Source organism: Diprion similis, chromosome 9 (assembly GCF_021155765.1).
Source record: "Diprion similis isolate iyDipSimi1 chromosome 9, iyDipSimi1.1, whole genome shotgun sequence".
Taxonomy (NCBI): domain Eukaryota; kingdom Metazoa; phylum Arthropoda; class Insecta; order Hymenoptera; family Diprionidae; genus Diprion; species Diprion similis.
The window spans coordinates 5,734,095-5,761,021 of record NC_060113.1 but is presented as its reverse complement, the minus strand read 5'-3'; the positions used below and the strand labels follow the sequence as shown (position 1 = coordinate 5,761,021).

Genomic DNA, 26,927 nt, shown 5'->3' with positions numbered 1-26,927 from the left:
ATTTCTCCATCAAGTGGGTATAAATTAAACACCAGCTGTTAAAACAAGCTTACAAATCGTTTATTTACGTTACAAGATATTAGACAATTCCAGATACGAAAGGGATTTATTCGTGACGTGCATAAATCACCGCTCAGTGTCTTGCACCTCGAAGAAAAATTTGCTAACCGGTGAACCTACATTAGAAATTTTATTGGCATGAATAACGAATGTATATTTCCCTGACAATGAACGAAATTTTATACGATGCCAAATAAAGAATATTGAAATCTTGACCTCGTTGATACAGTAGAGTGAAGGATATTGGAAGTATAGGTTAAAGAAGTACGGCAAATTAATTATTGTTAAAGTTTCGACCCGAGTGTAGGCTTCCTTAGAACGACACACATTTTTCAACACCGTCAGGAGTAGGTCGAAATACGAAATCAATAAACCAAATTTGTAGATATATGAATATGAAAAAATATTTGTACGACGATGTCGTTGGAAACTTTTTTTTATAGTACTTCATAGTCATTAACAATTTACTATGGATAACTGTAGAAAAAGTTTCTAACGACATCGTTGTACAAATGTTTTGTCATATACATTTATGTCCAAGTTTGGATTTTTACTTTGTTCTTCCATCTGTTCCTAGCAGTGTTAATAAATGTATATAGTTCTGAGGACGGCTTATACTTGAGTTGAAACGTTAACGAATAATTCATGTGACATACTTGTTTGACCTACACTTCCAATATCCTTCGCTTTGCGATGTTGAATAAATTTCAATCACATCGAATAAAACTACACCATGTAATTAAAAAAAAAAAAAAAATAGATTGTCCAACAAGTCAACATCGAAGAGATAAAATTTTCTTTCCGGTTACAATTAAACATTTCTCCAAGGGAGCAGGAGTATAGAAGCACCATTTTAGGCCACATGAGTACCACATATTTTAGCCCAAAAATTTTCGATCATTCTAGTATATTTCCAAGCAAATGGTACGCGTGAAAAAATTCCAATCATATTCTACATTGCTTCAGAAAATAAGTTTGTCAGTTTACTTAATCACAGAATTCAGAAACAACTAAATGGCTGAAAATTAATATCCAGTATCGAATTGGTGGTAGAAAAAACGGTGCGTCCATTTCACTGGCTGGTTTCGACTCCTCACAATGCGGCGGGGGCATAAGTCAGGCCAGCGGCGGGGGCGGAGTAGGCAAAGGGTGAGGAGTAAGCTGCGGTGTAGGCGGAATAGGCAGGGTAGGTGGCGTAGCTAAGGGCTGAAATCTTGGCGAAGGGTGCGGCAACCACTGGAGCTGGTGCTGCGTAGGCCGCATACTTGAGTGGCGCTGCCACAGCCCTAACCGGCGCCAGGGGGGCGGCTGGGGCGCTGGCGACGAGTCGGGCGGGGGTGAAAGCCTTGGGGGTGGCATCCCTGGCCGTGGGGGCGCTCCTGAGGGGCCCAGAGCGGGCCTCAACGACCTCGACGTCGGAGTCTGGGCCTGACGCTGGGATGGCTGGAGCGACGGGGGCGGCGGGGGCGGCAGGAGCGACGGGGACGGCAGCGGCGGCTGGGGCGAGAGCGACGGCCGCTAGAGCTGGTTCGTTACTAACGACGGCGTTGAAGCCGTTGACGGGATCCGCTGTGTAATCGACGATGCGACGGACTCCGTCGGGCTGGATCAACGAGTAGCTACCCTGGACGACGTCACCGCTTCGCGTCTCGTACTGCGCCTTCGAATCTCCGGTCAAAGAGTCCTGCACGTCGTAGGCGAAGCTGTACTGCGGCACCGAGTCGAAATCCTCAAGCTTTGCCAGGACTGGAGCGGCTGGTACTACTGGCACCACTCCGCCATTGGCCACGGCTGCCACTGCCAGGAAAATGATGAGCTGGAAGAAGCGCGAATTAGTGATGGACGTTGGATAATTTTGTGGTGCGAGGTGGTGGAAATGAATTTTGGTGAGAATCTTTAAAACTATGAAGGTGCTGATGAGGATCGACAGTATTTGACAGTTTTTGGTTCGATTGATGTCACTTTTTGTCTGTAAATCAAAAAAAAAAAAAAAAAAAAGTTATCAGACGTGGAGATTGAGTCTTGTGGTGAAGCTTTTGAGACTCTGCTAATGGCTTACTGGTGATCGAATTTTCTCCTTGCGATTACCAATGTTAACAGTGATTTATACTAACATGGATATACAAAGAAATAGAATCTGATGGGCGTGATAAGCTTACGTGCTTCAAGATCCGTTATACAACTATTCATGTAGTAACAACGAGGTTGAACGGAAATTCGATTACACCGAATACAAATTGACGGTTTGAGTTACATGTTCTATTTTCAAATCACGGCGGCATGACGAGGATAACTGCAAAAGTATATCGATACACATTACACCCTGAATGCTGAAGTACTCTTTAATCTGTAGCAGCCTTCGTTTGGCACACTTCGAACGATCTTTTCAACAGTTTGAGTCAATACTGTCCAGTGAAACCCAAGAGCAGCTAAATCAATTCACAACACAACCCACCATATCCGGGAACCCCAATTCTAGGATGGTCAGTGCAACGCGGTTTTGACGTAATCGAGACTCGAACCGACCATCGCCACTCCCCATGACCATATTTCGTATTTATACGCAACAGGTGATATAATGCAATAAAGTTTTGCCTCATCGGACTTGTTGTAATGCAGTGACACGTACCGGAGGATTATTTATACGTCCAGGGTACTCGTGAATAAAAGGACGCCAATGGAATGTACTTTGTTGTCGCGTAATGTCCTGGCGCAGAACTGCAGTTGATCAATTCACCAGTCTCCGTGTGTCTCTGTCATTTTGCATGGTTGTCATTTTTGGAATAGTTTTTTTTTTTTGGTCGTAAAGATCAATTGATCATTGGCCAGCTCACGAAAGTCCGTCTTTCATCCGTCCGTCAAGTTGGTTATCCCTCTTTTCGACGGTTGGTCGAGAAGAATTCATCTTCCGCCGGTACGGTTCGATGGGAACCATAAGGTCTTGTTACTCAAAAACTCACCTTGCAAGCCATGTTTGTTCGTAAGAGGATCGGCGAAGAAACACTGATGCTTTGGGGTGAGATTGTCCGGGTTTATATAGTTGCGATGCGCCGGGACGGCTGCATCGGCTCGCCCCCACCTCCGTCCTCGTGATGACCTCCCGGTGCGCTATCGCCGTCGTCTTTCTTCATATCAGAGGCTTCACCGTCCATCGTTAAATGCGGCTCTTACTGACATCGGCAAGGCAGCTACGCGACTAGGGAATCAATCGATACCGATACCCCCGAGATGCAAATCGCAAAGGAGATCATCACTGGCGACGACAGTTAATGACAAACAAGTGCCGAAATCCTTATTCGAAAAAACATCTACTGAGAATAAAGTCACGCCGGTGAAGTATCCTGCAGTATCCTTCACTCTGAGAAAAGAGACCAGAAATGAGTTGATTGGCGAGTGCTGCACTCATTCCGACTCTGAACTGTCTTAACTACCCTTGGATTTGAATTTGCGAAACAAGTCCACTTACCAGGTATTAGACGGAATACTGATGGACTCAAAGACATTCACGGTCAGCCGTATTTTTGGAAAATGACAATACCTTCGATGTTGAAGAAAAGAAGCCACCCCTTTTCCCTCAGGACCTCAATTTTCGCAGAAAAGTTACTTTTCGATCAGCCTTCGGTGGCCTTGGACCGTGAGGTGTTAGACAGAATATCAATTGTCTGCAAGCGGTCAAGCTCAGTTGTGTTTTTGGTAAATTGAGCACCAGGACTCGCTTGAAGGTTTGTTTGCATTTGAATACATAAGCGGATGGCTGCCCCCTTGATCTTAGCGTACGACCTCTTGAACTTTTCTACAACGATGGTTACTCAATAGGTGCTGACTCGTCCCGGAAAGACCTCAGCGACTGCGACTCCATGTTTATAGTGCATTGTGAGTTGGATGTTCGTAGTTCGATCACGAACTAGACCAACTGGGCAAAACCTAAATTGTCAACTTTGGCATTATTCAAAACCACGTCACTGATAGCTGGGACTCATACTAAACATCCTCGATCTCTTTCCTGTCCGATCCAACCCAATTAGTCATCCTTCTTCATAGCCCACAAAATCATCCTCTCAACATTGCATACTTGTCCAGATTTACAGTGCAAGAAGTCTCCCGGCTAAAATTCCATTTCATCTACAATTCTAAACACTTTATCACTTGAGTCTTCGGATGAATGGCTACCACCAGCCTCGATTATCTTTGTTTAGAACGTCGTTACGATTTTCAAAAGTATTATTACCTTCCAAATGTACGCACAGTCGACTTGAACTTGATTATTTTTTAAATTAAGAATAGATATAACTGATACCGTCTTTTCACTTCCTGGGCGAGCCGATGAGCCCGGTTGATCCTTCCGCTGTAGATCGAGATCCGGGCTGTGATTTGGGGTCTTCAGCAACCCGGTGTGACACCATTGTTGTACACAGGAGGTGTGCGTTGTAAGATTTTATTTCGTCTTAATGGTTTTTTGATTGTTCCTTTCAGATTATGGAATTTCAAGTCACCATAAAAATCCTTTATAAGCGCTGTCCATATTTAACGTTTTGCCATAACTCAGACGGATTTTGAAACAGTATCAAGTTTCGTATTAAAAAAAATTGTAGAAAAATACAGTTTCAGTTCGGAAGAATCTCTGAACCTAATGTGGAAACACTATTTTTTTGAGTTGGATAATTTTTATAGTTTCATGGATTGACATGTGACACGTTTGACAAGGATTCGATTACACCTCTATAACTTTTGAAATTGCGAATCATTTGAAAAATCACTTACAAAGAAAGCATCTTAGTATCCGCGATATTCAACCCTTTGAAGGGCACATTTTTCTATTGAATAAATTTTCAAAATCATAAGTGATCTAAGGGTTTTTGGGATCGCTGATTACGATTCTGGCGTCAGAATTAAAAATCTTAAGATACCGGACCCAATATGGCGACTATTTTAGGTCAAGTTCGCGGTTTTTCATTGAATCGGCACAAAACTTGGTACGGGGTGAAAGGGGGGGGGGGGGGGGTCGCTGATTACGATCCTGACGTCAGAATTGCAAATTAAAAAAAAAAAAAAAAAAAAAAAAAAAAAAAAAAAAAAAAATTGATTTTTGGAAAATTCGAACAATTTTTTTTGAAAAATCTAGCTTACCGCAAAATCTGAAAAAATATATATAATAGTGCTAAATATGAAGTATATATATACATATTTTCAAAGCAATTGGCCATTTCATTTAAGAACAGCTGAATTTATTCTGAAAGAAACGAGGTTTTTGCGTTTGAATTGTTTATAACTAATTATAAATAAACAAATATTCACTTTTTTCTATAAATATCTTGTAACTTGAACCCTTAAAAATGTAGAAAGTACTTACAAGTATAAAGGTATTGCGGAATAAAGGGTTAAAAAATAATATAATTATTTACCTGGTTAATATGAATACAATTAAAATTATGTAACGATTGTTTGTCTGGATATTTGATTAAGGCACGCGTCCAGATTTGTGCGTGACAGTCCGAAGGCACGTGCAGTTCTACAGTCATCCACCTCACGCCTTGACACGTTATTCGCTGTGACGGGTGTGAGGTAACAACACGTAGTTGCCAGCGTGTCATCTGTACTTACGCACTTCTTTCTTGTCGTAAATTTATTTCTTCGTTTTTTTTTCTCTTCATCTTTTACTCAACTTTCCTGCGAGTCGCATAGAAGGAATTGCACTTCGTGAAATTATACTCGGTAATACCTTTCCGTCATTATTCAGTCCGCGTTAAGAACGGAGTACGAAATTTAAAAGGGAAAGCTTTTGTAATATCGAAACTGCATCCACTATTCACTTTTCATTGTGATTTCCATCCGACTTATATATCGATTGCAGAAATCGTAGAATTAATGTGTCGCCATACAAATTTCCCTTTTCTTTCAAAGATACTTTAAGAATGAGAATATTTATCACAATTTATAACTTCGTATAATCGCGAAATTCTATTTTGCATTCGGATGATCATCAGGTAATTGACGTGCGAAATCTCAACACCGTCAGTTACTTTGCTTAGATTTTTTTTCTTCTTCCCCGAGGATGAAATGAGAAGGGGAGAGACGACATTGGAGAGTATCGCAATCAACAGTTTGCAAGAATACGATTTCGATTTGAGTGGATATAAGCCAACGAGTTGCCAAACTCTTTTGGCGTCGGTCGTGCATGCATACAATGAATTTATTTATAAATTTTCTTCAGTATCTTAGCCAACGTCAAATATCGCTTTGAATTGTAACCACGGGTGTGTAAATGGGACGATGACATTGGTTCTCCCGTTTATCACGAGGCGTTAAATGCTCGTTAAATTGACTTTCGAACTCGTGTGAATCGGCAGTTGGTCACCACCTGTCAAGCCGAACACACTCATATCAAAAAAAACTATTTTCTAGTTATTTTTTATTCGCATAGATTTATCTAGAAATGTTAAAAATACCGAAAGAGACAAACTACGCAAGGTAATTAGAAAATAAAACAAACTCGCATTAATGGCTTGGTAATTAGTCTGATCAACTTTTTAAACAAATCAAAATTTGAATGCGGATAAAGACGTTCAAAATTGGCGGATTTCTGTCGATTTGTTTTCTCTACAGTTATAGATACATAGTCGTTAGATAATATTGTTCGAATGCAAATTGTAAATTGCGATTGATGTATTATTCCAGACATGTTCTCACGGTAGCACGATCACCTTCTTGAACAGACGTGATTTTTTTATTTGCGAAACAAATAAGCGTTTCGTTTAGTTTCGCTTCTTTTAAGGGGATCGTCGCTGCTTTCTAATCACCGCTTAAGTCTTTCGACAATCTGACTTTATTGTCATTCATACATTGTTCCATAGCACACCGCATGTGTTATGTAGTATGGCAGACTGGCTCGTTGAGAAATATTCTATCTTGTATGTGCGAGCGATAAAATTCACACACGTGAATACTTTTCTATCGTATTATTTTCTCAGTAGCGATTCGATCTTAATCGTTTTCGGTATAATCAGAAACAGAAGCAAAAATTCAAAAATTAAAGACACCGTGAAAATGATATTTGGTATTCGAAAACACTGAAAACTTTCATTTCAAAATCACTCAACTTTGATTAAATTTAAAACCCAAACAAAAAAAAAAAAAACAAAAAAAAAAGAGTTATATCGTATAATTTTAAAACGATTAGACAAAAATGAGCGAATTATTGTAAAAAAAAAAAAAAAATATACAGCAGACGTTAGAAAATTTGTATCATTCGATCGATGAAGTTTGGATCTTTCATTCAAAATTAGAGTGGCTAATACCGAAGAGGAGGATTAAAAATCAGGTACGAAACGAAGAAAAGAGAAATAATATCTCCCGATTGAATCGTGGTAAAAAAAAATCTTTATTTACATATAAAATATATAACAAGTTTCGTTAAAGCTTGCATATGCGTGCGACATCTACGTATCATAAATGTATTTACAAAAAAGTCGATTCAAAGGCGTCGCGACGCCGCCGTCGCTTTTGGTTAGTGGTGGTAGCGATAGGCCGGGGCTGATAAAATCGGAGCGGCGGCAACAGCGGGAACTGCTTTAACGACTGCCGGTTCTCTGTGCACGACGGCGTTGAAACCGTTGACGGGATCGGCGGTGTATTCGACGGTGCGACGCGTCCCGTCGGCTTCGATGAAGCTGTAGCTTCCGCTGACAACGTCGCCGTTCCTCGTCTCCTGCTGGCTCTTTGCGTCCCCCGTCAGCGTGTCCTGGACGTCGTAGGCGTAGGTGTACTGGGGGTGGGGGTCGTATTCGTCCGTCTTGACGATCGGCGCCGCGGCGTAGGCCAAAGGGCTTGGGGCATGGATCACACCCGATTTGACGACTGCCATCAGCGTCGTGGCGACGATTACGAACTTTAATTGAGAAGTTGTTGGTTTTTTTTTTTTTTTTTTTTTTTTTTTTTTTTTGAATTCTTTGTTTTTACAAAGATTTATTATCCATGTACCTCTTAAGTTTCACACCCACTATACAATTGGATGAATTTAGAAAAACAAGAATAATTTATTGAACCGCAAAACATTTTTTTTTTTTTTAATTTTGAACGTAATATGTTGAGAAGGTGATTTTGAAAAATATAGGTTTTTAAATTTTTTTAACTGAATGAGTGAATTTGTCGATGAATTTTTGGATTCGTGACTTTCGACATCTTGTCAAATTTCGAGAGATTTTTTATTTTATCGAAATCAATCGATCGTATCAAAGACAAAAAAAGTAGGCTTTTCTCAATGTGCCAAGTACAGCATGAGAAGGATTATTAGCGTGTTTATGTAAATTTATTATATCTTTTGACTAAATTTGATAATTTTTTAATGCTAAATCGAGTTTTGAAGAGCTTTTGTCAAATTCGGGAAGACTTTCGAGGGCAAAGTATGAATTTTATTATTTAACAGGTTAGTATTTTTAGAAAATTTAGTACATTATATATACGAATTTATTTGTGGAATAAGGGATAGATTTTCGATACAGTTAATTCCGTTAATAAGTTAGTGACAATGCGAATTCACGCATAAGGATTTAGTAGATTGATATTCGCTATAAATTTCAGTCAAAAGTAGATCAGTTACAATATGAACTCAATCGTAAAGTAAAAGGGCATCGAACAAGAAATTGATCCTCGATTAGATTGTTATTCAGCCTCGAGTCTAATAACAAATTCGTTAACGATCGCATGAATCCGGAGTAAAAATTTTTTTGATACCATCCCACAGTTTATTGATAAACATGAGATTAATCGGTAACGATAATGAAATGATTTCTTTCAAAGTTCTTCCAATCGTTGATAATTCTTATTTGCCAAACTTTCACGTAACCGGAATTGCTAATTTTTCATTCTCTTCTCTCTCTGTTCGTTCACGAATCAAAGATTGAAAAAAAAAAAAAAAAAAAAAACTGATCACAGTTATATCGAAATGTAAAAAAATAAATGTTGATAGATTTTTCTGACCCCATCAATTTTCTGGCTTGCGAGTATCTGGTCGGAATTGATTCTTGATGTTTATTTGATGCTCATGGTAAGTCATCAAAAACTTAACGCAAATCTTAATTCGCGTTTCTTCGTATTCAGAAAAAACTGGGTTATAAATTTTTCTACGACCTTCTAACCAAGTACTCGCATAAGAAAAAAGAAGAGTTGAGCACCGCGAAAATTTGATCCGAATCGAACGAAACGTTCATTCCGTTCACGTCTCTAATTGACGAAAAAAAAAGAAGAAGAAGAAGAAGAAAAATGCCGAACTAAAAACAAAATTTAACTCTCTACCGACGAAGAATTATCACGGATTGAACCTTGCACTTCGAAATTCGTTGGAGCGAGTCTCACCTTGGCGACCATTTTGAGCTCGTGATGGTTTGGGGAACTTAGCAAGAGATACTGATGTCCGGATGACCCGGCGCTCAGGTATTTATACTTATATTCCTCGACGATGCCCCCCAGGTTTTATTCCGCCGTAACCAAACCCAGCAACGCGTTATAGCGCTGCACATTTAACGTTTGCCATTGCCACCCCACCTTAGAGAACATCGGCTCACCGCTAAACCTGAACAAGTTTTGTCCTCCTCCGCAGCCGAAACTCTTCCCAGACGTGTCAAAGCTGCAGACATCAGAATTCGGCATCGATGCACCGGATGTGACCGCGAAATACAGTCATTCATCAGGTTTTCGCTTAGAATCGGCTCGAAATGAAATTTCCGGCAGTGCATCTCGGGATTACAAAATTAGGATTTTGATAAAAGGCTTCAAGCTGGCTCGAAAATTTCATTTCTTCATTAGTTACCACAAAATTCTAATAAAATGGAAATGGATGAAAATGTTGTACCTGTATATTTTTTTTTGTTTTTTTTTTTTTAACCACCTTTTTAATTATATCAAATTACAATAGAAATAGTTACAAGATAATATCTTATGAATAAGCAAAATAAAAGATAATAGTTTTTATTTTTTTATTATTTTAATAAGCACTAGATTTTTCCAGTCACGGCTGGAAAACTCATTTTCACTTTCTACTTAGAACAGTATTTTACATTTACAGTAAAAATTAAATAAATAGTTACTAAGGGTGTTGTAACCGTAACAAGAAATTTCTCGCGATGCGAAAAATTGGCAAAACTTGCTTTGTTTTGTTTGAAGATTGAAAAACTGAAAACGACGAACCGGAAATTAGGGTTTTACGGAAATTCACTCTGGTCAGTTCTGTCATTTCGAAATTAGGCTCGAGCACCGTTTGTCCCTACGATTAGAGCGTAGTTCTCAGCAGTGTAGTTCGGGTCAATAGTTGTTCAACCTGACGGATGCTTTCACCGTTGCGTAAGGTTGTCCTCGTCTTTGGTACAAGTGTAACACTTCCGTCACGGGCTGGACAACCCTTGAATACGAAACAGCGTATCATCGGCTATATTCACACCGGTGGCAAGCGTACTTGTACCAACTCCTACGCGAAATAAAATAAACGTCTTTCGCGAGTGTGCGGAAAGCCAATCATGCTCAACAGGTGAATTTAATGAGAGAATGTACGTTTGATGAAAATACTTTTTTTCACCACCAAGCTTCAACAGTTTAGTCGTAATTATACAATTTATAAACGCAATTGCAATTGGTGCAAAAAAAGTAGAAGTGTAGAATTTTTTCTGTTCTTCTATTTTTTCTGTTTTTTTTTTTTTTTTTTTTTTTTTTTTTTTTTTTTTTTTTTTTTTTTTTTGTAAATCAAAACTGAAACCAGATTTCTTCGTATAGAAATTTTACCTGTCTATGATCAACGTAACGATTAAACAGAAAACTTGTTCCAGTTTTGATTGGAAAAAAAAAGTGAGCGATTTACGATATAAAAATTGATTTTTGTGAATTGTTGATGAATGATATTTTTATTATATTTTTAAATTTCGAAGTTTTTATATCGTTCTCAAAATCATCTGGTGTTATATCACGAGGTTCAAGATAGTTATTATTAGATCCAGATGATATTTAATGATCCAGATACTCTCTTGGACTGATCAAAATACATTGTCATAGTAGATTTCTAATTAAAAATTAAAGCTAATTTGTTTATAGTTTTGAATTCCATCGAAATAACTAATCTTGTTAACGATTCGCGAGCGTCGTATGCTCAAGAAAATTTATAACCTCTTATTATTTCAGGGCTAAAAACAAACAGGATCTAACTATTAGCTTGTTAAAATGCGCGACGGTGAACTAGTATAGAAATTTCACTTCCTGTCGGCCTATAGCAATTAGCGTTAATGAGACGTGGCTTACGCCTTTTGAGTGGGCGTTGTTCCATCGAGAAAGTCGCATCTCTTTTCACCAACTCACGCCAAGATCTTCGCAGAATATCTGCAGTCTGATTTTTCGTAATGAATTCAAGTTACGCAAGCTCTTTGTCCAATAATCGATATTTTTTTATTAACTTTACTACGAAATCGTCGTTATAATTAAAAGATTGTTATAATCGTAATCTACGAACAGAAAATCTATTTCTATTTTTGAAAATAGAAGATACTAAAAATATAAAGTAAAGTTGAGATATCGGTGATCGAATTCAAATCGTTTCGAAATTTTTGAGAATCTATACTTATTTAAATATGTTATTAAATAATTTTATTTCGAAACCTATTTGATATTCGTAAATTGACTGGAATATTTTTCACTCGTCATGTCGACATCGTTGAGTGTTTAATTATCTATAAATTGCAATATATTGAATGACTTTTGAAAATAAACTAAATCTGTCTTAGCGATCTTTTAAAAAAATAGTATTTCGAATAAAAAGAAATAATCGTATGAATTGAAACGAAACGATTTTACTAAACTTTCAACAATAAAATTCCAATAATATTTCAAACAGAGCATCGATATCTAAGCGTTTGTTTATAATTCTCGTATTATAACAGAGAACTTAGTAACTCACGAATATAACAATCTAACAAATAATAAAATTGCTAAAATATCAATAACAATTAAAAGATTATTGTAAAACGGTGAAGCCGTTGACGCAGCCGAACTGAATTTCAAATAAAAAGAAACCTGTTGAGGAAGTTGAACGCGTTGCGTGAGCGGTCATCCCGGCAGATGATTCAGCGACTTTCATTGATGCTCGTTGAAGACGAGAGAAGCCTTGGCCGTGATTCTGCATCGAGGGCACTGGGACGAGGAACTCGGAGATGGTGAGATATTTTTAAAGATGCCACTAGGCGCCAGGGCCATCCTTGAGAGAGTGAACGAACCTGAAACCGTGCCTTCTCCGCACGGTTATGCAACCCGAAAGATAATCGCCGCAGGTCTCTCACCTCACGAACCATCCTCCTCTCATTTTTGTGCGAAATCTTAACCGCGAGGTTGTTCAACTCGAGGGAAACATGAAACCTCGACGAGGTCTGAGAAGAGTTGTTGCCTGAACGAGTGCTTGGAAGAAAATCTCATTCGAATATCGTGTAAAGTATCAGTTTTTAGATAGATAAAAGTTTTTTAAATCGCTTCAAATCGGCAATTTAAATTTTAGAAAATTTCATAAGAGCATCATTGCGTGAGCATTGATGACTTCTCGCGAATTGGGTATTATTCTTCGCATTGAAAAACATTCATTTTTTTTTTTTTTTATATATATCTTCAAAGTGCAGAGACGCGTAAATTAAGAAGCTCTTTTAATTTTAATTCAAATAAAATTAGGGTGTGCAAAAAAAAAATAAAAATAAATTACTATTGAAAAAAAAATCTGTAAACGTTTCAGCTCTTAATTGTTAATATTAAGAGGTAAATATTTGCGATTTTACATTTTCCCGTTTAAATAACACAGGGAACTTTTTTTTCTCTTATTTTGAAATTTTATTACTCAGCAACGGATTGGCGTATCGTAAATAGCAATACATATTTTTGTAGGAAATTGAACGATCTGCAAAAAGATGTCTTGCGATTTTTTTCGTCAATCTATTGGTTTTTGTTCGAATCCGACATGAATCAGTGTAATTGTAAAAAAAGTTAGTAAAAGCTGTTGAGATAATTGTAGATTCAGGATAATTCCATGACTCGAAATCTCTTTTATAGTTTTCGAAAATTACTTGAAGTGGATTTCCTCGAAGTTCAGAAAAGTCAGACCATTTAGGCACTTTAAAATTCTTCAAAATCCCGTTACCTCAAATCTCGCATAATCTTCGAAATAAAATCTTTTGAGATTCGCTGTAGGAATATAAAAATAATTTATGAGTTTTGTTTGATCCCTAAATTTGAACTATTTATCGTTAGTTACAAGTACCGTAACTTTTCTTCTTGAAAAACACATTTAGAAGATTTACCGGAACGAATGATCGATGGAATCGCCTTCCAACTCGAATTCATTTAACCATGAATAACGAAGAAGAATTATATTCCCCAGCTAATCGTCGACTTTCGAAAACGTTTTATGTCACTGAAAAAAAAAGAAAAAGAAATTGTAAACAATATACGATTTGTATCTAGAGTGGTTCGTATTCGCGAGGTGAGTCTCCCCCCCCTCGTAAAGGAACAATAAACATCTAGACCACCACTGCTGTCTGTAGAAATATTTTTCACCTCAATAACACGTTTCTCGTATAACATATGTATATGAGCAATTCTAGTCTGATTCACGCTAGAATGATCTGCGCAGCTGGTCAAGTTCGCCTCGTTCAAGTTCAAACGATAAATTCACTTTTTACGCTAGTCAAACGTCGTGAAAGACATAATTTATTTATTTATTAATTTAAGGAGGTTGGTTAGTTGAAAATTGATATTACGATAAAAAAAAAAAAAAAATACATCCTACCAGATACAATTGAATTGTCTTTTACGAAAAAATCTTTTCTAGAAAATTTTTGGAAAATGAGTTACTGAAGGAAATAATTCGTCAAGAAAAATGCAAAATTGTACCATTTGAATGTAATTTTAAAAATTGAAATTGACGTTTGAACTCTTATTTATAATTTGATTATTTTTCTAGATACATCGTTGTAGCTTACGAAATTGTTTCAATTTGATAATTAGAATTAATTCTTAATGAAATCAAGCAAAAACTATGATTTTTAACAAGACCAACATAATGAAATAAATGATTTTTCAAAATATAAATGAACAAACCAGTTTTGTGTGACTTCAACAATTTACTGTAAAAACAAAAAACAAAAAAAAAATTAACAAACTGAATTATATTTTTTTCCCTCAATCTTGAAAAGTCAGGACAAGTGTTAAAATCTGGTTTAGTTTTCGCATTCATTCTGTGAAAGTCACGTGTGTGAATAATTATTTAAAATAAATAAAATAATAATAATTCAGTTCAGTATTACACCAATGTTTAATTTCTGGTATCGGGGTCTTCAGACTGATAGCGAACCTGTAATCGAAATTGCACAACACTTCAGTCTCATTATCAGTTTGAAGAGAATTTGCGGAGCAAACATAATGCGTGATCATATTTCTTGGTATTACACTATACAGATCTGCATGCCGGTTAAAGCCTTTATGTAACAATGATGAATGACAGCGAGTATATTTGTGATGTATGTACATATTCAGTTACATACATATATATATATATATATATATATATATATATATATAGTCGTTATATCGAAATAAAACATCCATTTGTCAAAGTCCACCGATCGCCATCACGCAAATGTTTTTTCTACGCAATATCTGATGATCCACATCGGTTATAAATAAATCAAAGATAAAGAAGTAAATTTAAAGAAATTAAAACAATTTTCGAACTCTGAGAAATACAGGAAATTGACTTTAATTTCGAATTTTTTTTTTTTTTTTTTTTTTTTTTTCTTTAATTTTTTAAATTAACTGACAGAATCTGGTGGTATAGGAATAAATTAGTTTAAACACGAAATTTCAACCACGTAGAGTAAACGTATCAACATTTTTTGACAATCTTGAAATGATTTGAAAATCCTACAACTAGGAGCATTTTTTTTTTTTTTTTTTTTTTTTTTTTTGGGAAGGACAAAAATCTGTGAATAGAAATAAATTATCCCCGAGTTGTTACGGTTGCGGATCATTTTCAGCCGTTCATCATCGGTATATACATGATCTAAAACGATTTTCAGAAGGTAAGAATAATCATTTTTCGTATAAAAAAAATTATGACGCGCAATTGAACATGTATTTTATCATTTCTGATCGCTGAAGCAATTTTGAGAGATGTTTATTCGCAGAATACGCCAATTCCTTATCACCGATTCAAATCCGCATATTGAGTTTAAATTAACCGGTATACCAACGCCGTTTAATCCCACGTCGAAACAGCCGAGTTGCGTAATCCGCGAAATATGGTCGGAGAATTTTGGTACCTGTAGCCGGATCTGACGATCAATGTTGAAAAGCGCGCGTGCCTTAAACGAGAGCTGATGTGGGACTGACGCTTTTGGCTGTCGACGATCGTGGTCCCCTGCCTCAAATTCGGTCCATTGCATGCTGATCAGTGAGAGCGAGATAAAATTTCTACCTTTCTTCTGCTACTTGCTCACTTATCTCCTTTGATCGCCGTCTACGATCGGAAACCGATTTGATGTAGTAGCTGGCGTTGTGATATAATCGGTCTCAGTTTTTACGAGATACGGTGATACACATATCACGCATTAGCTCGAGATCAGCTACATCGACTTGCCTTTCGTAATGTAAGTGACAAATCACTTGTCAGAATAGAAAAAAACGAAAAATTTTAACGATTTCAGGGTAACCATTAGTTTGTAATAGATTTCAGGAGAATATAAGATTATTTGGAAAATTTAATTGAGCATGGAATTCTTGAAAACTGACTAATAATGTTCGACATGAAATTCATAAAATTTCACTTCCATTTCGAATTTTTAGATAATTGGCAGAAGTGATTTCGCGGAACTTGTGTTTTTGATAATAATCATAGTCCAGAATTTTTCTTCAGCTAAAATTGACTTGCTGTGTTAACTCGAGCCCGGAGGCACGATGACGCAAGTTTACAACAATAATTCAACATTTTTCAAACCAGGCATGATAAGATTTTCATGCATGTGCCACGTGCATTTCTGTGCTGTCTATTTTGAAAACGCCGCGAGTCTGCTTCGACATGGGCTGTTGTAACCCGGGGTGACAATGCACTGCAAAGATTAATGGGATAAGCATTGAAATGTATCGATGCTGAAGGCGGTTTTGGTCTCGGGTATTGATTTATCAGACCGCGTCTTATACGGAGACATACTGCTGCGGAGTGAAATGAATCGATTCGATTCTATCGCGCGCGTCTCGTAACATTAGCCAAATATTTAATTTCTAATTAATGATTAGCACGATTTCATCGACGAATGTAATTCGCTCTTGCCTAAGGTAATATTTCACATCGTTTTTCAAGACGGAAGAAAAATTTATGCAAAAACATTGACGACATTTCGTGGCCGAAAAAAAAAAAAAAAAAAAAAAAAATCTTTCACTGATCTCCGTCGTAATCCAAAGTTCAAATTAATTTCTCCAAATCTTGAAGCTTCGAGTGTAATTACTTTTATCAAGATATCAACGCAGCTTTTACATCGAAGAATTTCACTTCGTGCATTGAGTTCTAACGCACAAACAATATGGCGTCTGAAGGGAGGTTATCAGTCGATCGTTTCGTAGCAATAACGCGATTAAGGCATGCCAGAAAATTCTGTGCAGGCTGTCAGACTTTTATTTTATTACGCTAATTGAGCTCGGACTAAAAAATACGGTGAAAAACAAAATTTAAAATTAAATACGAGGATTTCGAAGCGGTGATCGCCATTTTTTATCAACAGATGGCGTCTTGTTTTGAATCCTGAGAACTGTGACTACATTTCGCAAAGTCTCGGCTGTGAGAATATAGAATTTCCTCAAGTTATGTGAGTATTTAACGCTTGTGTTACGTCTACGATTTGCGCAGCAAGTCCGGTAATTCTAGGACCCGATTACGGAAGACGTTTTGCATTACGGTGTGAAAATATCAGATCTAGAATATCCTGGACACAGGTAGGTAGGTGGATCATGATCTATGAGTAGGAGTAAAGTGGCTGAGCGAAGCTCGCCGAACTTCTCCATGCTCTGATAAATAATTACGCAACTGGGCTACTAAATGAGATAGTTAAAACGACGAAGGTATGATCTCACTCAAAGCCAGCTGTTATACGGAGAACAATGCGATAGCTAGACTACTGCAGTGATAGTTTGAGTATATTATTCGATTTGAAACATTTCATAACAACTTCGTATAGTCTGTGATTGTTCGGCTTTGAATACTTTCAAAATGGCAAACGGCCGTCTGTTTATTTATCTTCTTTTTCTTTCTTCTCACTGATTTGAATTCAATTATTCGCAGCTACCTCAGAGTTATATTTCAAACTTTTAAACTTCATGACAACTGCTTATAATACTCGATATTTTATTCATTTGTGATATGAAATCGTATCATTATTTGTTGGGGAGACTTATGAAGACAGGATTTTGTTCGGTAAGGATCGATTATTATCATTATTTAGTTGGAAATTCTGTCGAATTTAAAAATAAGGAGATTTACGTAGATTGACAAGTGATTATGCTTCTTTAAATAATAAATTCGGAATGAAGCTGTAAGTGAAACAATGCCTGATACAGTTATAAACAATGCCCGAGGCTTTGCTAGAGGAAGTCAGTACAAGCGACAATGCGATCTTACATGCGATTGTCTTGTACTTTTATTGCAGTTTATTTAATCGACAAGTGGTATCAAATTAACTTTGACCATTCGGGAACTTTCGCTTTTTTACCTGCTCAGCTGCAGGTGAACCGGAAAGATTTATTGATTCTTTGCAAACTTAGTCAAGTGGAAATAAATCCAGCTAAACGCTTTCTGTTAAAATGAAGATCATAAGATTTGTATCTGAGAGTGAAAAAATGTTTAAAGAAAATACATTTAAATAAATTAGAATATACAGACAATTATCGAACACAGCGATGACAGTGATTTGAATTTTTATTGCCACGAATAGGATTTCGTGAATTGTGATTTCTAATTATGCACACGCCGGTCTTGAAAATTATTACCTCGATGGAAGAGAAGAATACATTAATAATTAATATTCCTTTTCACCTGATTTTTTCACTCCGCATTCTTGCTTGTATAACCTAGGCGCACATAATGTATTATAGTGCTGCGAATAATAATAATTTCTTACAATTCGCAACGCGACAACGGCCTCGAGGCCAGATATTAATTAGAAAGAGTTTATCCAAGGGTATAATATATGCACACTCATACGTCTGAAACTGAATCATGATTGGGAACGAGACATACATAAGGCATAAAAAAATGTGACAAAGCACCCACGCGTTTTATCCACTTTCCATAACACTGTCATCTGCTGGTGAAAGATTTCTCTCTTTCTCTGTCACTTCGTAACTAATTATCGCTTAAGTGAACGTCTTAAAAAAATCTGAGACATGCCAAATTTTAGTATAATTATTGGAACAAGAATTTGAAATTATAACGCTTCACAGTTTTTTTTTTTTTTTTTACAATCCCCTATTTTCTTGCAATGAAATTAAAAAATGTGCAAAAAAAAAATGATAAATCAAACGTTCAATATCCTTGGATTATAATAAATTTATAGAGCTAGACTAATGTATTGCGGCCCTTTGCGATCACTTGTATAGGTATTCTATTTCTATACCTATCAGTTTGTCAAAATCTTAAAGGTGCGATTACAGCATTGGTTATACATTGACTTGTATCTAGATTTCTAGGCGTGGTTACTTTCTTGCGTAACATTTTCTGTTCTACATAGTGCTTCATGGGTATTAGTTTTTATAGAGCGTGCTTTCTTCGTCCAACTGTCGCATTACGTATTATTTATAAATACACCATATATCATACATTCGTGACAATAACAAGTCAATGTCAAAATCCCATAACCATTCACATATTTCTCTGCATCTCAAGTAGCTATAAGTAACAAAGACTTTAAGCTCAAGATGATTTTAGCTACTCGGTTTTCTTCCTGAGCAACCCTGATTGGGGTAAAATTTTGAAAATTGTCGAAAAAAAAATTCACGCCTCGTTGTGAGTATGTGAAAAAAAAACCAAAAAATAAAAAACAAAAAAAAACAGGTTAGTCGAAGGCGGGCTTCGACTGCGGTCTAGAGTTGCATAACTGCGGTTCCCTTCAAGTATCTCGAGGCTGTAACATGTGTCATAATCCATGTAACGGTCCCTGATGTGGAGCATTTTGATAGGCGTATTGAGGTACGTAGAACAGGGGAATTATTCGGGGATAGAAGCGCAATAGTTGCGCCCCGGGCCACCGAAATAGTGAGAGCAACTAGAGTATATAAACCCCGTAGTTTCGGTGAAAACAGTATCAGTCGTGCAGTTCTCAGCATCTAACAATCATGGCATTCAAGGTGAGTTTTGACCGCAAGAATCGAAAGAAAGAAAATTTTAAATACCGGTGAACGTTCGTGAAAAATATTCGCTGCATGTGTGCTCTCCTCTTCAGTGGAAACGGAAGAACACTCCGAATCACCTTGATCATGGATCATTCCATCAACACTCGTGACGCTTCAATTGGATATTAAAATACACTGTGTCATTGTTTCACTGCGGAAAAGTCAAAGTTACAGATAATAAAATTGGTCCTTTTAAGACCCCGGAGATTTTGGCTCGCAGAGAACGTAACTGCGCTCTATAAATTCATGACTTTCCGAATTTTGAATCTATCAAACGGCTTCCGTTTATCGAGAAATGCATGGCCCCTTTAACCGTCGTTAAAAAACGGTAGCGAAATTGTAGGAGCTCGTGAAAATTGGTCAGAATTATTGATTAGACTTAAAGGTTTTCCGTTACTGATAGAAATTCAATGTAGAAATGATCGGGTTCCAATTGGGAACGAAAATATTGGCACTACTTCTGTGTCACTGGAAGATAGAATTGGAAGGAAATAACTAAACTCAACAGGCGATTGAAGTAGCTACTCACTCAGCGAAGTTTGTGAAGATAATAGTTGGAAATGAGATTTTGAATAAACGGAACTCGAATATAACAAATACTCTTCGAATCAATTAGAAATTAATCGAGATAACTGAAAAATTGAGTTCGTTGGGAATCATGGGGATCGTTGTGAATCTTTCGGTAAACACAAAATGGTATCAATTCATTCAAACATTCTGCTCATTTGGATAAGCTTATAATGTGCTTTCAAATTTCCAGCCTACCATGTGATTTCCAATGATCTCCCAGCGATGAGCATAATTTTTTGTAATTCCATCGTAACGCTGGGAAATCAGTGTAAATCACATGACAAAATACAAATGAGTAAAAAACTTCTTGAAATCAATTTGCCAATGAGTTGGAAGGACTCATTTGATTACCAAGTAATCGACCCCTCAGTTGATTCTTTTCTTCGGACTCTAATGACACCTTTTTATTTTACGTCTCATTTTGCCTACTTAATTTACATTTCATTTTCATTTATTTCATTTGATAACTACTCTTTGTTTTTCTACTTATCTACTTTGCTCACTTCTTTTATTTATTTTTAATCATTTATCCCTTATTTTCTTTCATTTTTGTGTTTTTTTCTGTGTACTCATTGCATAGTCCTTAGGAAATCATAGTCTTTCAGGACTTGTGGACTAAACCCGCTTCTATCTTCCTCTCTCTTTCTCCCCCTCTGACGATGCTCTTCGATTTTTCCTCTCAGCTCATCTCTCTCGTCGCCATCGTGGCCGCCGCCAGTGCCGGTGTAAGTGCCCAGGGTCACTACGGATACCCATCGGGTCCAGCTTACGCCCATGCACCAGCACCAGTGTACGCCAAGGCAGTGGTTAAGGGAGTCGACGCCGAGTACGACCCCCATCCCCAGTACAACTTCTCCTACGACGTGCACGACGATCACACCGGCGACATCAAGAGCCAGCAGGAGTCCCGAGACGGAGACGTCGTCCACGGTAGCTACTCCCTCGTCGAAGCTGACGGAACCCGTCGCGTCGTTGAGTACACCGCCGACCCCCACAGCGGATTCAACGCCGTCGTTCACAAGGAGGGAAAACCCGTCCACGCTCCCGTCGTCGCCAAGTACGCTCCAGCTCCCGTCAAATACGCCCATGCCCCCGTATACTCCCACGCTCCGATCCCATACGCCGGATACCACCATTAAGCATCGCTGAATGTCGCATTTCATTATGTTTATTATTTTTATTTGTTAGTTCTGTACAGACAATAAAATAACATTATACACTGTTTTTTTAATGTATATTTAAACCGCGTTTAGCGTCTTCTTTCACCCTTGGTTTGATGTATCTCATCTCATTGGTACCTTTGACATCGTTGGTTTTTATAAGTCCAAGTCAGATTTGACGGAACAACTTAGTAAAAGACTGTGTTTGCGCTTTTAACGCAGTCAGTGTAGCTTAAGGTGCTTATAAAGACGCGTTGTATACCTCGAAAACGCGGGGAGGGAACTCCTATACCGCTTGAGCGATCAGAGTGAAACTTGGGCAGTTAATGCCTTATTTTGGCAAAAAGTGGAGCGTCTTTTTAATTTTTCAAAATTTGGAAAAAAATTTACAGATTGGTTACCACCCGCAGAAATTGGCCAAATTTTCACAGTTGCACTGAATGGATCGAACTATCCGGTATGATGCCACTCGGCGGTGATGAAACACACATTTTAAGCCCAGTTCCATGAGATTTGATGGTGAGGTGACGAAATAGCAGCTGATCTGGTTCTCGATTATGAAGAACACCGAAATCTCATTTTGGCGACATTTGTTACCGACATTACGCGCATGCTGGCAATGTATGCGTGTCATGTCGGTAAAAAATTACCGGCATGCGTGAAAGGTCGGTAACAAATGTCGCCAAAATGAGATTTCGGTGTTCTTCATAATCGAGAACCAGATCAGCTGCCATTTCGTCATTTCACCATCAAATCTCATAGAACTGGGCTCAAAATGTGTATTTCATTACCGCCGAGTGGCATCATACCGGATAGTTCAATCCATTCCGTGCAACTGTGAAAATTTGGCCAATTTCTGTAGGTGGTAACCAATCTGTAAAATTTTTTTCAAAATTTTGTAAAAGTAAAAATTCGCTCCACTTTTTGCCAAAATAAGGGATCAACTGCCCAAGTTTCACTCTGATCGCTTGAGCGGTATAGGAGTTTTGCATCCCCGCGTTTTCGAGGTGTATGTACAACGCGTCTTCATAAGCGCCTTAAGGCGTGGTGCCCTTCGACTAGTCCGTAGTTTCAGTCCTCAACACCAGAGGGCGGGCGGGTATCACTTGACGATCTGATAACCGAGAGCGCGCCGATTTTGGTAGATCAGTTTCGGCAGTGAACGAGTGCGGACGACCGCAATTTGGCGTGTCTTTCCTAAGCCTTCTTACTCTCAATCGGGTTTCCCTGTACTTGTCCATTCTTTATTAGGAACATTCCATGAATCGAGCTGCGACGGTACTAAGACCGTCTTCTGTACTAGAGCCAGTAGCAAATCGTTGGATTAGCTCGTTTAGTTAGTCAGGATAGATCAGCTGGGCGAGACACGCGCTGTCCTCGTGAGGGTGATCTCAGGATCGCCTCCGGGATGCACCCTGATCTAAAAAATTCAACAAAATTATAGTCTCTGCCAAGACAAAGAAGTGGACTATCATTTATCACTCAACACAGCTATCACGCAAAGCTTTGTTGTACGTACAGTAATATTCAAGAATGCCTTAATCTTCGGGCCAACTTGATCTTCGGTCCAAAACAAAATTCGACCTCGATTTTACACGAATTTTGTTTCGTACAGAAAACAAGTTAGCTGGAAGGTTAAGGCATTGATGAATATCACTGTACCTCGTTTACAGTCTAGTTCCGAATCACAATCGACTGAGATCATCTGATGCAGAACTGATGATCGAGTCGGGATAGCATGTTTTTCTGAAGACCTTACGTCCGTTCATACTCATCCATGTTTCCATGTTAGTACCAACCATCAATGTTCAAGGTTACACTAATTCTAGCTGATCTATAAAATAGCACAACACTGCATGTCCGACTGAATTTGTTCGCTTTCAATATGACTATGCGAATTCATGATTCACCGAGAGGCATAGGCAAGTGCAATGGCTGATAGTGGTCAGGTGACAAAAATGCATCTGGATATAGCCAGCGGTGGAATAGACGGGAGTGGTGCAGGGCCCTAGGAGTCTTTCCGTACTATATAAGTCGAGATACAGTTCTGGATGATGTACTAAGTCTTCTGACTTCATCGTTACTTCATCGTGGCAATTTATATCGAGTTGGAAGCGATGGCAGTTAAGGTAAGATGTGAAAAATCAGCCATAATTTAGGTTTGGTCGATTTTCTCAAAGTAAAATCTTGAAGTCAAGATTTATGGTCAGGCTTGGAAACGTTTCCCGTCGCGTTAAAAGTTGTCTATGTAACCACTTCCGGACTCGAAGGTTGGGAGGAATAACTTTTATTTGAGAAACGCAATTTTTTGCATATGTTTTCTGGGATCACTGACTCGGAGTTTGACATGAAAATTGTAGAATTGAAATCGCAGATCAATCAATGATGTTAAAAAAAATTGAAAATTGAAGTTTCAATTTGCATACATCAAAGTGTGTCCACTATTTTTAATCTTACCAGCAATCTTCAAAAATTAGTTTTTATATTTTAATCCACCAAACATTTTCTATCTTAGAAGCAAAGAAAATACCATCGACCCCCTCAAGTATAAAATCTGATCAAAACTTGAAACATGTTGAACCCTGCTTAAATGATGAACTCGCACATCTCAATTTCGTGTTTCCAATTTCCTATTATTGAAAAAACAAGGGCCTAATTGGTCTCCTGAAACTTCGATAACCTTAGCAGCAAGTTTCCGGTTCTTGAACGGTTGATCCGATCGTTGAAAGTTTCCATCGATGTATTTTCCAGACCTCTACATTTTCCCACGCATCATCCGAATTTCGCAAAGTTCCAAATTCTGACCAATCATTTTTCCAGTGTTTCTTATTCATCGGGATGATCGCTGCCGCGCGTGGAGCATTCCTTCATCACCCAGTTCCAGCTGGAGCTGTGCTAACCGTGTCGAAGCCAGTCGACTCTCATGACCCAAATCCGCAGTACAACTACGCTTACAACGTCCAGGATACCCTGACAGGTGATTCGAAAATGCAGCACGAGATCAGGGACGGTGACGTAGTTCGTGGCAGCTACTCTCTCGTGGAACCCGATGGATCGCGTCGCGTCGTCGACTACACTGCTGACCCCATAAACGGGTTCAATGCCGTAGTTCACAAGGAACCTGCCATAGTCAAGGCCGCAATTGCCGCCACACCAGTCGCCCTGGCAAGACCTTTGACCGTCGCTCATCATCGCCTGCTGTACGCCTATCCGGGTCCTGCTTATTCACATCGTACCCTGGGCTTGGTCCATCATTAAGACCGATCATGAATTCAATGAATTAAATAGCAACTTGAAATGATACCGCTAGATCCTTGATCAGTTGTGCTGATTATTTTTGGAACCAAGAACGTTGACGTTGAACGTTAACCACCAATAACGAAAATGTAGATGCAGATCAGATTCTTCGGTACCATTTTCGGTAGCTATGCCGTCTAACACATCGATTGTATTGAATACCTCGTGGTTTTGTTTCCTCTTTGAGTATATTTATAATGTTAGTCACCATATTCTGTGTACAATTATAAGCTTTTTATATTAGCCTTCAAAGTGAAACTATTCACATCATTGTAATAGCTAGCAACTATAATCTAAGTGTCTGCAGCACTTATGCATTCATAGCAATAAATCATGTAACCACATCAGAACAGCACCTTCTTTACCGTCCGGTTATTACCGGCGGAGTGTAGAACTCCGGTTCACCGGACGGCCTAGAGACCAAGTATATGGTCTAACAGACCTTGCGGTTGTCGATCTACAAGTGCATTAAACCGGGAATAGTTACACTTGCAATTAGACACAGTCGAGCGAGCATTTAATGCGATCAGAGTCGCGGTTTCCGTGACTGCGGGGAAATGGGCGAGACACTGTCCGTCGTCGAGTTCAAGGGAGAACGTTGACAGTGATCGCATGCTTCATTACTCCTGGGGTTCTTACCTACCTAGTCACGCGAGGCATTTCTTTGAAGGACAATGAATTTTGAATCAATGTGAAATTGGATCAAAATCGTTTAAAATGGAACCGATTGCGAAAGCATAATGTAATTTAAAATTAAAAAATACTTCCACTTTTCAACATCAGAAAAGATGACTCTAATATAGATATATTCTCAGCAGTTGCAAAGACGCTATTTCTTTTCATAGATCAATCTGAACTGTAAGTCAAGGAAATTCGAGAATCAAAAGAGACTGATATGTACCTTTCGACAGTTCCAGGATCAAATTACTGAAAGACGACCGATACACTATGAATTTTGATAAAAAGAGCAGTTCTTTATTTACACCGAGACATAAATATAAATGGATGAAAACGTGTTGTGTTATTTCAGGGGAAAATTAATCAGTAGTGTTGGATTGGAGCCGCGGCAATGTGGGTGACGGGAGCAACGGCAGCAGCGGTCTTGACAGCAACAGTTCCAGCTTCCTTGTGGACGATGGCGTTGAAGCCGTTAACGGGGTCAGCGGTATATTCGACGATGCGACGGCTTCCGTCGGATTCTATAAAGGAGTAGCTACCCTGAACGGCATCTCCGTTGCGGCTCTCCTGCTGCTGCTTGTTGTCGCCGGTTATCGCGTCCTGGACGTCGTAGGAGTAGCTGTACTGGGGGTTGGGGTCGTAGTCGGCGTCGATGGCCTTTGTCACAACTGCCTTAGCGATCGGGGCTGCGTAGGCAACTTGGGCTACTGGTGCAACGGGAGCGGCGTGAGCGTAGACGGGGGCAGCGCCTGCGTGGTAGGCAATCGGGGCAGCTGGGATCACGCCAGCAGAGACGACGGCCACGAGAGCAAGTGCGGAAATCACCTGGTAAAGGAAATTGGATTAGCATAGACCATCGACTCGTTTTACAGGGTAAGAAAATTCAATTTCAATCGTTATTCAAATTTGAAATAGCATCCGAATGCTGAAAGAACGATATTCAACGCCGTGAAACATGAGAAAAGGAACTTTTTCCAGTACGGCCACCTTATTTCCACTCTCACAGTTATGTAATTTCAGCACCGTTTGGGCGTTGTTCCAAGACTTTAAAATCGACAGAATCAATAATGAAGACAGTATCTTACGAGAATTCTTTTAGCGGTGAAAAAAGAGAGAGTAAAGAAGGAGTTGAAATATTGAATTGGGACTGCACAAACCTTGAAGACCATGGTGTGTGGATTAATTCTGTGATCGTCGATGACCGAATGATGCTGTCAGCCCGGTTCCTCCTCGCTTATATACCGAAAAGGGGCCCAGGATCACCCTGATGTATCCAGCCACGCCCAACAATGGTTTCGTTTCGATCGGTGACTTCGTGTCGCCTGCGTCCCCGACGACGTCTCTGACATCAATTTATTACAAGTGCACGCGATCCCGACGCCCCTCGCCAAGTCCCCAGGACGAGTACGCGGTGTTCTACTTTTGGACATTTCGCGACGTCGAAATGTCAGAGGCCCCGCAATACTCGCTTGAAGTGGGTACTTAAGTACGAATATATACAGTCCTGTTATGATTGGGCCACAGCCAGACGGTTGGGCAACGCTGGAGTTTCTGATCAATTATTAATTAGGGGTGGGTTCGATTGCCGCATTACATTTTTGCAGTTTTTCGCTTGTCTTTAACCGGAATACTCATAATCGCTAAGGTTGCAGGAAAATAAAATTCTCCATGGATTTAACGTTCGGAACACATTTTTTAAAATTGATAAAATGG

The 26,927-nt window shown here is 38.6% G+C and overlaps 4 protein-coding genes across 5 annotated transcripts; 2 read left to right on the top strand and 2 right to left on the bottom strand.

Moving 5' to 3' along the window:
* Positions 1 to 1,107: 1,107 nt before the first annotated feature.
* Positions 1,108 to 26,505, bottom strand: LOC124410356 (cuticle protein 21-like). Of its 2 annotated transcripts, XM_046888644.1 has the most exons (3): positions 26,372 to 26,505; positions 25,615 to 26,039; positions 1,108 to 1,547 (listed from the first exon to the last, which is right to left on the bottom strand). In XM_046888644.1, the coding sequence occupies exons 1-3, from the start codon at positions 26,381 to 26,383 to the stop codon at positions 1,154 to 1,156; spliced, it is 831 nt and encodes a 276-aa protein (XP_046744600.1). In that variant the 5' UTR covers positions 26,384 to 26,505; the 3' UTR covers positions 1,108 to 1,153. The 2 variants fall into 2 exon arrangements, with proteins under 2 accessions (XP_046744600.1, XP_046744601.1); XM_046888645.1 differs by lacking the exons at positions 25,615 to 26,039; positions 26,372 to 26,505 and adding an exon at positions 3,021 to 3,052 and having other exon boundaries at positions 1,108 to 1,876.
* LOC124410370 (larval cuticle protein A2B-like) lies at positions 7,427 to 9,569 on the bottom strand. The gene is made up of 2 exons (XM_046888670.1): positions 9,412 to 9,569; positions 7,427 to 7,945 (listed from the first exon to the last, which is right to left on the bottom strand). The coding sequence occupies exons 1-2, from the start codon at positions 9,421 to 9,423 to the stop codon at positions 7,565 to 7,567; spliced, it is 393 nt and encodes a 130-aa protein (XP_046744626.1). The 5' UTR covers positions 9,424 to 9,569; the 3' UTR covers positions 7,427 to 7,564.
* On the top strand, positions 19,342 to 21,314 carry LOC124410366 (larval cuticle protein A2B-like). Its single transcript, XM_046888666.1, has 2 exons — positions 19,342 to 19,464; positions 20,763 to 21,314. The coding sequence occupies exons 1-2, from the start codon at positions 19,453 to 19,455 to the stop codon at positions 21,216 to 21,218; spliced, it is 468 nt and encodes a 155-aa protein (XP_046744622.1). The 5' UTR covers positions 19,342 to 19,452; the 3' UTR covers positions 21,219 to 21,314.
* On the top strand, positions 23,138 to 25,120 carry LOC124410368 (larval cuticle protein A2B-like). The gene is made up of 2 exons (XM_046888668.1): positions 23,138 to 23,368; positions 24,060 to 25,120. The coding sequence occupies exons 1-2, from the start codon at positions 23,357 to 23,359 to the stop codon at positions 24,495 to 24,497; spliced, it is 450 nt and encodes a 149-aa protein (XP_046744624.1). The 5' UTR covers positions 23,138 to 23,356; the 3' UTR covers positions 24,498 to 25,120.
* Positions 26,506 to 26,927: the final 422 nt, after the last annotated feature.